Source organism: Colossoma macropomum, unplaced genomic scaffold (genome assembly GCF_904425465.1).
Source record: "Colossoma macropomum unplaced genomic scaffold, Colossoma_macropomum, whole genome shotgun sequence".
In the NCBI taxonomy this organism is placed as follows: Eukaryota; Metazoa; Chordata; class Actinopteri; order Characiformes; family Serrasalmidae; genus Colossoma; species Colossoma macropomum.
The window spans coordinates 31286791-31299645 of record NW_023494801.1 but is presented as its reverse complement, the minus strand read 5'-3'; the positions used below and the strand labels follow the sequence as shown (position 1 = coordinate 31299645).

Below are 12855 nucleotides of genomic sequence, written 5' to 3'. Positions count from 1 at the left end.
ATCGATAATCGCTTTAGAATCGCATCACAGCCCTCTGAATCGTAATCGAATAGAATCGATTAGCTATTATCATACATGCCACAGAGTGTAGTAGGATGTTAATTGCTTAATTATCTCCTGCAGTACCCATGTCTGGAAGAATCTGTAATTGCTATGGTTCTCCAATCTTTTATTCAGTTTTTTTCCTTCAATTTTTCACCCATGTATACAACACATATATAAATGAAACAGGTTCTTACCAAAACAGTTTCTGCAATGTTATTTCCATTTTTGTGCACTGAAGAATGACTTAAGCACTCAAGGATAACATAACTGTACCAAAAATAATGAGATTGCAAGACATACTCTCAATTTAAACTTTTCATATGTTTTGTAGTGACATTTGGATTAGGTCATTGGTTCTCAATTCTAGTTCTGAGTAGCTCTTGCACTTCCCATTTACATGTGACAGGAGTGAAAAAAAAGATGACAAGCTAGAACTGTAGACACAACCCAGTCTTATACTGTAGCATGTTGTAGATCACTCTATTATCAGAAAACACAAGAAGGGTGAATAATGTTTTGAGCATTGAACATATCTGTGTTACCCATGTTTTTGCACCAAGAATGTGATATTGGAGACCCCACACTCTCTCTCTGGTTGTTGGCACAGCAGCCCTTTTTGGTGTAGAGGGAGGCTCGGGAAGGGTGCTCTCCTGGAGACCATCTCACAGGGCCAGAGAGTGTACAGGGGAGGGGGGTGGTCAGTATTCAGTTACATTCACTGCAAGGGCATCATGGTTCTGTACAAAAGAACACAACATGCAGAAAAATACTTATAAAACAAGGTCCAAAAAGAATTTTCCACCACCCCCATACATTTGTACCTTATTTAGTCCAAAACAATGTTTAAACTATGCCTGGTAAACCTAAAATTAGAAAATCAATAAATTGGGCTTATTACTTTAGCTTTATACCCATTAGCATTGCTTTTCTGATTCTGCAACCTTCCACACCTCATCTTTACTCAATGAAATGATGACTGTGAGACTTCCTCAATGGGGTCAGCATACATTAGTTTTACAGTGGGTGCTGGGGTCATTTTGGAAGCACAAATGTTTCATTTCAACTTCCCTGTTAATCCCTTGCACACCAACCCATCCTTGCCCACCCTGAGCTCCTTCGTCCAGCTGCTGTGGCGTATGTTTACCCTGTTGGGAAGAAGAGTGAAAGAGGGGCCAAAAGAGGGATGTGGACGGACAGTGCGGCCTTTCAAAGACTCGCCGACCCCATGGCACAGTGGGGAAGTCTGCATGGGGCAGAGCGACACTCTCTCCACAAACTTCACATGCACCCGCCACCATGCTCCACTGGCCCTCAGAGCAAGCGCTCTCTTCAAGAGTTCCATCGTTCTTGCCACACAGAACACTAGGCTGTGTGTTCTGATGAGGCCATCACAAGTCTCTTAGTCACTGGGGCTACAGAGGTATCATGAGGTGAATAAACAAACTGTCAAATGTCTTAATCACCCAAAAATGCTGCAGCCATAACAAAGTGGCACAAGGCAAGTCTAAAATGGTTCAAACAAAAATGTTTATATGAACAACAATCAATATTCATAGTGCTAACAGTTCCCACACTAACATTTATTCTTTTTGCCGAAGTATTAGTATGTTTGTCTATTCCAGTCACAACAATAATGGTATCTTAAAGTGTGCTCTGTAGAGGAACTTCATCTGGAAGAAGGTCAGTCAAGAAGGTTGGGCTGAATTGTGCCATTCCTGAATGCTCTTAGGAACAGTTTGTGCCAGAGGGTGGACATTAAGGGTTCAGGTGAGCTAATTAAACATAGGAAGAGATGATTTATTACAGCTGTCTTCAAGCATGGACCAGTAATGGTTTGCACATGGACCTTATAACCCATGTGAGAAGGCCTTTTGTTTTTGGCTCCTTTGTAGTCCTTCCTGGCTGAAGCCATGTGGTGTGGGGTGCTTACAAAGATCACCACAATAAGGGTGTATTTCATAACTGCGTCAGGAATGAGGGGTCACTTTATGCACAGATAGACCAGCAATACAAACAACATGCTCGAGTCAATATCACCTCAGGCAAAGAGTGCGTTTTTAAGTGGGAGTCGAGATCAGAGTTACACTACACAGCAAGTCCAACTAGGCTGCAGATGAAGAATATTAATGAATTTGATATAGTAGTAGAGAGAAACAGATGCAGATTGAGATCTGATATGAATTAATAACCTTTTCACGGATCTTGTTTCTTGTTCAAGCATAGATATGGTGTTTTAATTATTTTTAATTATCCTAACAAAAAATTAAATTCTATGTGGCATAACACAATGAAGAAACTTTTTCAGTGAAATATACAATCATTTTAGAATATAACAAAATAAACATGGGTAATACTGGACTGTTTTTTCCCCCACATTTTATAGATATAAAACTGGTCTGGGTTACTTCTCAAAAACTATCAAATATTAATTATTAACCAAGCACTTATTACAACGTAGTTATCTCATTCCTCCAGAAACCCACCTCACTGCAGTCTATGTCAGCATAACCTCACCACTTCAGCATGCTAAACTCAAAGCATGGTTAGATGGCTGTAGATAAAATGGATTGCTCATTAACTTCTTCTAAGGCTAAATCATGTGTATTCTTTTAACCAGACATCTTTTTCTGTTAGACTATCAATTCAAGTCTTTGATCTTTCTGTTCCATTGGTTTGTGCTTTTAAAGCTGTAAGATCCAGCTGCAGTCTATGTGTAATCGTAGTGCAGTATGAGGTTTGTAGGACCCCTTTGATATGCAAGAGATATATCACAGTGATAAAACAGTTTTCTGGATATATGTGTACATGTGTGAGTATGTATGTATGTATGTATGTATGTATGTGTGTGTGTGTTACAGTATTTGTTATCAACCATGGTGTCCTGGCTACTGGACTTGGGGCCTCCTCTTGGGTAGATAATTGAACTTGATGACCTCTCCTCTTACCCTCTCAGACACAGGCACTCCTCATGTAAACCCAAGCTAAGCACTCTGAAAGACAACCATTCAATGCACTGTTGTGTTTTAGTGTGTGCCTGTGTGTACATGAATATGTGTGTATGCATCTGTAAAGGGCAAAGTGGAAATAGTCATGGAATGCCATACAGGTGTACTGTGTAACAATTGCAACAGGGTTGTTTTTTGCCCACAAATATTTCTTGACTACGTTTTTCCCTCAAACAACCACATTTAAAAATGCGATTTGTGAGAACCTTTTAAAGTTTTAAAGGGCCCAAATCATGGAAACTGAATTCGCCTTACTTTTGAAATAAAAGAGTTTGATGTAGTATGTAAACACTTTATGTTTTAGAAGGTACAGTCCATATATGGAAACTAAGCTGCAAAAACAGTTTTGCATTCATTGTCATGAAAACCAGCACTGTTACATATATGCATTTACATATATCAGTCTTAAAAGCACTGTAACAAAGACAGTTTTCTTCTAACAGACAAAGATTCTGGAAAACGGTCATGTAAAAATTAATGATGAGTGTTTTTGTACATGAAACCACACAAACCTCCTAACCACTACCATAAAGAACCACCCACCAATGAAAAGTGGTTCTAATATGCCGCCTATGACCCCTTTTAGCACCTTTGTTTTTAAAAGTATGCAGTATGTAGTCGAAGATAGGGTAGTTTTTTGGTGCTTGTGGAAGTTAATTGTTTGAAATCATGGGTGCAGTTGTGTGGAATACAGAGGGGCTGAGTGAATACTAATGTGTGGTGTGTGTGTGTGTGTGTGCGTAAGACAGAGAGAGAGAGAGAGAGTGAAAGAGCAGCTTTTGAAGTGCCCTATGTACTCAGTGAACCTTGTGTGAGAGAGGCACAAAAGCTGCAAGGGTCACACTCTAAGGGTCATAACTACTGTGTGTGTGTGTGTGTGTGTGTGTTGAGTTTTATTCAAACACGTTTGGATGAGGTCTGAGGTTAGCTTTCACCAGCTTTGAATTTTAGGTCAGTAACGAATAGCAACGCCAGCTACTTAGCTATGAAAATGGCTTGTGTATAACTTCTTGTTAAGGTAATAGGAGGGTTTGGGTTAGCTAACCTTAACTTTAACTATACTCAAGTCGTCAGAAAAACCCTGAAACGTCAGGTGTTCTCTGGCCACATCAAACTGCATACTGCCACACTACATTGTATGTAAAAATAGTACACCACCTTTAGAATTGCTTTCAGTAGTGCAGTATGTAAAGTTCCAAAATGTGTTGTTCGGGACGCAGGCTCATTGTCTAAGGTTAACATTATCTAGGGTGCCCAGACGTCCCCGTTTACCAGAGACAGTGCTCGTTTTTGGCAGCCTGTCTCTGCTAGAGCTGTCCCCAGAAATGTCCCCGTTTTTAAATGTGAATTAAAAACACACCGGAAAGTCCTAAAGGCTCAGTTATACTTTCGCAGCAAACTCTGCCCTTCAGATTCACTCATTTTGATTGAAGCGCGGGCGGCATGGTCAGTCTAACGTTTCATTTACCATAATCATTTACCTTTCTTTCTTAAGGAAATGCAGTGCCTCATTAGCCTCGCCATTAGCTTGGGAAATCACAACAGTCAACTTCATAAAATCAGTCAACTTCGCATAAAATCAAACTTCTGTAATTTTTACATGTTCTCAGTTGTACACGTGAGACAGGACGGTAATGTTACAAATCGACCTTATTTTAACCACGGAGAACCCTAAAGGCTTCCTATAGAGAATAAGATCGTGACGTCAGCCGAAGTGAGCAACGCAAGTCACTGTGGGATTTTAGGACACGGTAGCTAACTACGGTGGAGACCGAGTGAAGTTATTGAGGTGCATTTGCGGTGGTGTTAATGTTGTCTTACATTTCAAACACGGCGAAATGGTGAATGCTGGCTGTATTATCAACTGCTATAATCGTTCTCACGACCGGCGTGGAAAACGTATCGCAAATGGAGTGCGTTTTTTTAGTTTTCCAGCTTGGAAGCAAAACACTGGAACTTAGGTCGAACTCTTCTGATATCTGGTTCATATCACCACCTCCGTGAACAATTCTGCTTTGGCATGTTTCTCTAGAATGCAGCAATTAACACCAAACCACCCCGAAGTACATATAAAACAGGTAGTTAAAAGAAGTAAAGTGACCGTGTAACTTTCAAGTATTTACATGTGTAAGTGCTCACACCACAAACAAGATGGGAAAACACATCTGGAAATGGTACTGGCGGTTAGCTCGTTAAGATCATCCGTCCACTCTGTGTTCGGATCAAGCCCGTTAATTTCCTTTATTTTCTCAAAATAGCGCTCCTTGTTCAGCTTACCCCGGTAAGGACTCTTGCACTTGATCTTCACACGGTCCATTCGTGATTTTCTCTGTTGATTTGTGTTTTTAAGACGCACATCCTAAAATATGGCGACCACTACCCAGAATATAATGCGCTATTACGTAGTTGCCCATTCTCTATTCGACAGCTTCTTGTTCGAATGCCTATTTCACCCTGAATGGTGCAGCAGTTACATTCTGGCACTAATAACTGCCGCGCCATTTAAGGTGGAACGGGAAATTTTCAACAAGAAGCTGGCGAATAAGAAGCTGACTTTAGTTTCGTCATAGAACACAAGTAAGCGCTTCTTCCAGTATCTATTTCGAATCGCAGACGAATAAACAGAAGTAATACAATATGCTTAGTTTTGTCATAAGCCTCTTCAGAATTGTTTTCAAGCAGCTATTCGGCTATGTGACTTCAGTGGCAGATTCATAGTAGCAAACGTGTACCTCCCAGTGTCAAACTCACTTCTACACTCTTGGTATAAACTGTACTGTATTCTCTTGAAACAAGGGGCAGACTGTTCAAGCAGACAAAGTCTTGTTGATCAGATGGATGATATTCTTGATTGGAGCATTTCGTTTTGCTAATTTAGAGGCTTTAGTTTGACTTTCATTTCTGTCAGAAAGGAATCAGACGATACCTTGATGTAACTTTGATGCCAGAACTGACAAACTATGATTATTTAGAACAGCCTAGTAAATTATTTGACTTAATATCAAGACAAAAACAGACAGGCTGTTGTTGTTACTCATATTTTCATGATATTTCATTTTGCAGGCATTGGGTGAATTCATTTAGAATGAGGAGATCAGAGAATTCAGCATGTGCACTGGTTGGATTAATATAGGGTGGTCATTGGTTGGATTCACTCTGGGTGGGCAAGGGTTGGATTATTCGAGAGTGGGCATTGGATGCAAAGAACCTTTCAGTCCATGCCACATTTGTGTTTGTAAGTAGAAGAGAAGATATTTTATTATGGTTTTACTTTGATGGAGTGATTTTTGTAAAAACAGTTTTGTTTTGTGGAAAGAAATCCCTTTTTTATATTTTTCCAGTAATTTGTGCGAGAGATAATGTTCTGATTTTTTAGCACTCGGAAGCTTTCATAAGGACTCGGTCTTGCTTTGATTTGACATGCCTACTTCCTGCGCAGGTCTTTAGCTTATGAGATGGTGAGATGCCTTTTAAATGATGTGGGACTGACATAATGCAGATGTAAAGTAATGAGAATTGTGAGACTACTTTTCTCTGGAGGTAATAAGTAAAATGATCTCATTACAGTTTGAGAGAAGTAGTAATTTGGAATGGAGTATTTTTTGAGTAACTACCCCACCACTGGTCGGTGATGGGTCAGCTTCTGTCATAACCAAAGTTTTTTGGTTTTTGGAGGAGATTGTATGTGTAGCTAAAAACTTTGAAAGGCTAATTTTGGAAAAAATGCACCTACTGCTACAGACTTTAGAATAGTAATATTGAACCTACAAGTTTGAGGATTGTCATATTCTGACAACTGTGTCCTCCGCACTTTTAAAATGGCTGCTTTGCCCCTGCATTAGCAGCAGAGAAAGAGCCAGTTATAGGATTTATTTGTATGTGTGTGTGTGTGAGAAACAGAGGGGTAGAGTAAACGACATGAGAGAGAGAGAGAGAGAGAAAGTGCATGTTAGAACTGGCTGTGGGTTCTGAAGGTTTGTGCAGTGGTGTCTTTGGGGGCAGCAGTCTGGGGGGTGGGTCAGCGGCCATCTGGATTGGATTGCCGACATTCTTTCGAAGTAGCGTGTGAGTAAAGGTCAGCAGGGTGGAAAGAGTTTATGGATAAGTGTGATTTCAAGCATGTGGATGACTGTGAATGTGTAGGATTTTGTTCTTTTAAATCTCAGAGTATATCCACAGACAGAGGCAGCAGAATGTCCAGCTGTTCCCTTCGATGTGCTTAAACTCATAACATGGCTTGTAGATGTAGACAGCAGTACTGGTGGGTTTTTTTGCGTATATTTTCATACACTGCTTTGGATCTGATTATGTCCCTGTGGGAAAACTACTACTTTTTTAGTCAGTCCCAAAAGTTTTTGAACAGTTTTTGATAAAACTAGAGATGGCATGAAACCACCTTTTCTTTTCCAATATCAATAATGAAACTTTGAGTATCTTCAGACACTGATACCAATCAAATATTTTTTTCTTTAAAAGCTGCTAAGCTTTTTAGCTTTTTAATTGAATCACTTCACTTAAGATTAGCATCTGAAAGTAAGCTATGACGCTTAAACCACTCAATCACTCTGCTACCCCAATGGAAGAACTACACAGCTAACAACATCACATCAGAGAATTGGATCATATACATTCTTTTCTCCCTCTGATATCTGATTTGGCATTTTCTGCTGATATCAGCCCAATACATATTGATACAGATGTGACGTTTGTATTTAAAGCCCTCATGTTAGAAAAAAATCTTGTTATAATTTTAAATAGTTAGAAATTCAGCAGTGGTGTACTCAATTTCATATTATGTATTAGATTTAACATTAACATTTGCCAAACGTACATAAGTTCTTTCAGAAACTTTAAGGAAATAAGTTGAAATGTAGTTACATTATTTTAAAGTATGTACACTGTGGCAGTGGTGGACGAAGTGCACAAATCATGTACTTGAGATAAAGTAGAGATACCCAAGGTAAAATATTACTCCAGTAAAAGTAAAAGTCCTCCCTTTAGACCTCCACTTGAGTAAAAGTACAAAAGTATTTGCTTTCAAATGTACTTAAATATCGAAAGTAAAAGTACTGAAAGATTAATTATGACTCTAATGTCCTATTACCATTTGTAACAAGATGCTTCATTAACTCATTTTTGTTGAAAATACTCTAGTGTCGCTCTTGGTAAACCAATCTTTTTAATAGAATGTCATTATTAAAATGATCATAAGCACAAAACACTGAAGGCAAACAATTTCCATTAGGTAGAACCAAGTGGCCATGAAATAACTTTTTGCAAACAAGTTTCGGTTTAAGATTTATTTGCAATTTAGTTACAAGTTTAAGTTTAATAAAAACTTGCTTTAAACACAGGTTTACAAACGAGTTTTCCTTTACTATATTGCATCTGTAGGTCTCTGAGCAAAAACAAATTTAATATAATTTAATATAAAATGAAAGGGTTTGTATAAATTCAGAAAAAAGACACATGCCAGTCACAAATGTATATGTGTACATATTTCTATATTGTGGACTATTTACCCACAAAGTTTTAGGTTAGTTCCATCATTTACGTAGGAACAGGCACTTGCAAAATTGTACGCTGCTGCACTAATGTTGAACTGTATGCTTGCACTGGGTAGGTATGTCCAACAGGTCAAAACAAGCTCAAAACAAAGTGCGCGCTGTACCCTGATTGGCGTGCTTGCTTTGCACTTCTTTTGTTTTGACATGTTACGTTTTTATACACTCATAAGCCAAAAGGAACGACAGATTTTGCATAATGTAGTGGAGTAAAAAGTAAGATATTTGACTTTGAAATGTAGTGGAGTGAAAGTAAAAAGTCACCCAAAATGGAAATACTTCAGTAAAGTACAGATACACAAAAAACTACGTAAGTACAGTAACGAATTACATTTACTTCGTTACTGTCCACCATTGCATAGTGGAAGTCTTTTTGTTTTCTGTGTTGTTTCCTGTGTCAAGCACTTTCACACCTCAGAAATCAATCAATCATATGATCAGTCCAAGAAGAAATACCCACGCATAATAATTTGTCTTGCTGTCTCATCTTTTAGTACCAGTGATCCTAAGTGTATAACTGTCTCTGTCTTGCAGCAAACCAGTTACAGACATAATGTCTCAAACCATGCAGAGTTATGCCAAGTGATTTTGGAAATACTTCATGTCACACCCACACAATTTTCTGTGTAATTAATCCATCTAATGTAATGGATGACCAAACAGTATGAAATAAAACTCATGAAGTCAAAATACTAGGAAGGAATACTTCGTACAAAATTGCATACATGCAATTCAGTTTGGCAGTTCCATACTAAATCAGTGTTGTTCTGATAATGTCAGTTAATCTAGACATAATTCCAGTAAATCTAGACACACTTCAAGTAAGTCAAATGTACAATGTATCCATCAAATTTGTACTATGAAATAATTATCTACATTTTAGGTTAATACTATTCTTATACCTTTTTATCTTTAAAATGTGCATAATATGTATTGTTAACAAGTCAATTATAAAACTTATCACTCAAACTTATGTGTTATTCCATGTACCGTGGAAGGCAACTGGCACATGCAAAATTCATGTAGTTCTGAAAACACATTAGTTGAAACAAAAAGTAGCTGTAATCGCAAGGAGGTATATATTTGGGCTGTAGATCATAGTCACAGGCCACAACTTGGGTCAGAAAACAAATAGATGGTGTCAAAATTGGCAGATCCACAATCACTAGCAGAATAGGAGCAGAGAGGGACAGAAGATCAATGACACAACCACAGCTAAGTGTAGTGGCTTCCCATTTTGTAACCTAACATCTGCATGTATGGAGGATAATGTACACATGGTTGTCACAAGAAGTATGATCAGTAGATGATGACAAGTACAGCCTGACTGATTACAGTGGTTACAGCAAAAATGCCATCAATAATTAGTGACTTTTTGTTAACGGCATCACCTGAATTCAAATTCATGATGTCTGATGATAAAGCAAAACCTTAGACAGTTGTGCCTGGTGATTACATCTGACACCAAATTTTTGAAGCATATGTTAAACTGAAGTACTGTGCCAAGGCATAGCCATACAGAGCCATAGTTGCACAAGCACATCTTTTGCCATGTATACTTAGCCATCCACTCTATGAACAGAGGAGACCTGATCTACTAACAGCATCTTCCTTAACTGCACAGCATATTATTATTATTTTTTTTATATTATTTCATTTGTGAGAAACAGAACAGTTGAGAACTGGCATTTATGTCAGTCAGTAAAGCACTTTTTAAGTAAAACTATAGAAATATAAAATTCAAATCTAAAACTTTAAATAAAAAGTATGAAACTGTATCAGCCAGTAGGCTTGTCACAGTCAAGAAGTTTTAGCTGACGATTAATTGCCATAAAAATAATTGCACTTCAACAATTTCAATGACTTTTTGGTGGGTAACGCTGTCACTTCACAGCAAGGCCTGGGTTTGATTCCTCAGATAGGAGACCCTCTCTGTGTGGAGTTTCCATGTTTTTCCCATGTCTGTGTGGGTTTCCTTCGGGTGCTTCGGTTTCCTCCCACAGTCCAAAGACATGCAGTCAGGCGAGTTGGAGATGCTAAATTCGCCCTAGGTGTGAATGTGTATGTCTGTGTGTCTGCTCTGTGATAGACTGGCAACCTGTCCAGGCTGTTTCTTGCCCTCCGCCCAGTGACCGCTGGGATAGGCTCCAGCACGCCTTGCAACCCAGGAGGATGAGCAGCCAAGTGTGTGTGTGGACAAAGTGGTCAAATGTTACACACAAAGTATACTGAGTATTGTCAAATTCTTAGTTGCTCCCAACTGGCAACACATTTAGATTGAGCTTAAATAAACAAACATTAATCACTGCTGCCTTCTAAAGGTTGTATAGCACCAGTCAGAGGTTAGTACTGCTGTTGTTCATGTTATGTCATAAGACTAATGACGTGCCTCAATAATTTTTTTTGCTTTTATTTATTTACAAGCTTTTGTCTTAATCCAACTGATAATAACACACCTATTTCACATTGTACTTGCTGTGATGTGAACATATGGTTGGTAAAGCTCACTCTGGAAAATAATTACGATCAGCTTAAAAAGTTTGTACTGATTGTACTGATTGCTAAATTGTCATATCGGTTAGGTACGTAATGACAGCTCAAGGTTGCAAATCTGGTCCTCGAATCCAAATCTGAGCTTTGTTTTTTGCAATCGCTGCTTGACCACTTTGTCATCACACTTGAGGGTGGGTGGGAAATCTGTAGTATGGCTGTTATTTGAATGGTTTATGCAGAAAACCTAGTATTTATTTTACATGATTCATGTGATTCAAAACATATATACATGAAATTCCGGGCATACACTCAATATAATTTCACAGAGAGAGAGAGTTAATGGTGTTGCAGTTGTAACATTTTTGTGATTGATTCAGTGAGTCATCATAGCCATAGTACATTAATGAAAGAAAGTAAGCTGTGACCTGTCACCATTATGTAAATGGGATCATACTAACTGAATCCAAAATTTGTGGGTCAGCCATTGTATTAGTAATCTTTGTTTTCTGTTCCTGCAGGTTGGAGGCCCTGGGCTGCAGCTATGCTCTCCTTGGACGAGCCATTGGACCTGAAGCTGCACCGGGGGCGTGCAAATGGACGGGACAGGAGCTCCAGGTCACCACCCACTCTCACCCCATCTCCAGTACATGCTAAGAAGGCTGGGCAGCTGCGAATGGCTGATGATGGGACAGCCGTCATTGTTCCAGCCTCTCCTGCCTCCCCTCACACAGGTAAACTTTCACAGAGAAGTTCTGCCTTACACAAACCAGGTCTTTTCCAGCTATCAAATGAAAATTAAACAAATAACTGAAAAGTTGCAATAAAAGTTGCGCTACGTTTGTGCAAGAGTGTAAACTACTTAATAAACATTTCAGCAATTGCACCAGAAAATTTGCTGGCAGGCACCATGTGTTCTTCTATCAATAAAATCAGTTTTTTGTCTCTGATAAGATAAAGTTTCTGTCTCAGTCCACTGGTAAATGCTGCCTTCTGTCATGTTTTGTAGCTATAAAAAAAGTCATGAAAACACTTGAAAAGTCATATTTCTTTTTTTCACATTTACTGTGTTTATTTGGCAAATGCATTTCCATCATGATTTAATTCATTTTTTAAAAAAAAATATCCACCTTTAGTGAGTGTATAAACACATTTATACAAAGTTTGGTGATTCTATTAAAATTTTGCTTTTTCCATCAAGTCTTATTTATTCAATCTCTCGACTTCTTTTATACCATCTGTATTGCACCAGCAGAAACTTCAATCAATTATTTGTGGTGCGTATACCAGCGAGAGTGAACAATTTGTAATTAACAGCAGATCAGGTGCATGGGGTCCTCTGGGTGCTAAGGTTTCCTCCCAAAGACATGCAGACAAGTGAATTAAAGATGCTAAATTGGCCCTGTCTGTGAGTGTTAGTGAGTGAAAGTGTATCTCTGTCTGACCCAAGAGGATAAGTGGCTTAGAAAATGTGTGTGTGTGTGTGTGTGTTACAACATGCTGTCCAGCGTTATACGCAGAAGGCTGGGAGCACATGCAATCAGTTGTCAGATGATGGAATTTAATAAACAAGTAGAAACAGTTGTGCTCCTGCTTGATTGGAATGAAAACCTGCAGCCACATCAGCCTTTTGTGGATAAAATAGAACACCTCTGCATTACTGTATGGTTATGTTGTTTCAACAAGGAATTTCACCTCAGATTCTTGAAAAACATTAGTAAAAACGTTTTTAGTAATGTAAACCTATGTAC

The 12855-nt window shown here is 38.6% G+C and overlaps 1 protein-coding gene across 1 annotated transcript in view; it reads left to right on the top strand.

The window, feature by feature from the left end:
• Window positions 1-12855, top strand: part of glis2b (GLIS family zinc finger 2b) — a 37712-nt gene that overhangs the window by 17993 nt on the left and 6864 nt on the right. Inside the window, exon 2 of the mRNA XM_036590018.1 lies at window positions 11626-11838. Within this exon, the coding sequence (XP_036445911.1) occupies window positions 11649-11838 (190 nt within the window). The 5' untranslated portion in view covers window positions 11626-11648. The remainder of the gene's footprint in view (window positions 1-11625; window positions 11839-12855) is intronic.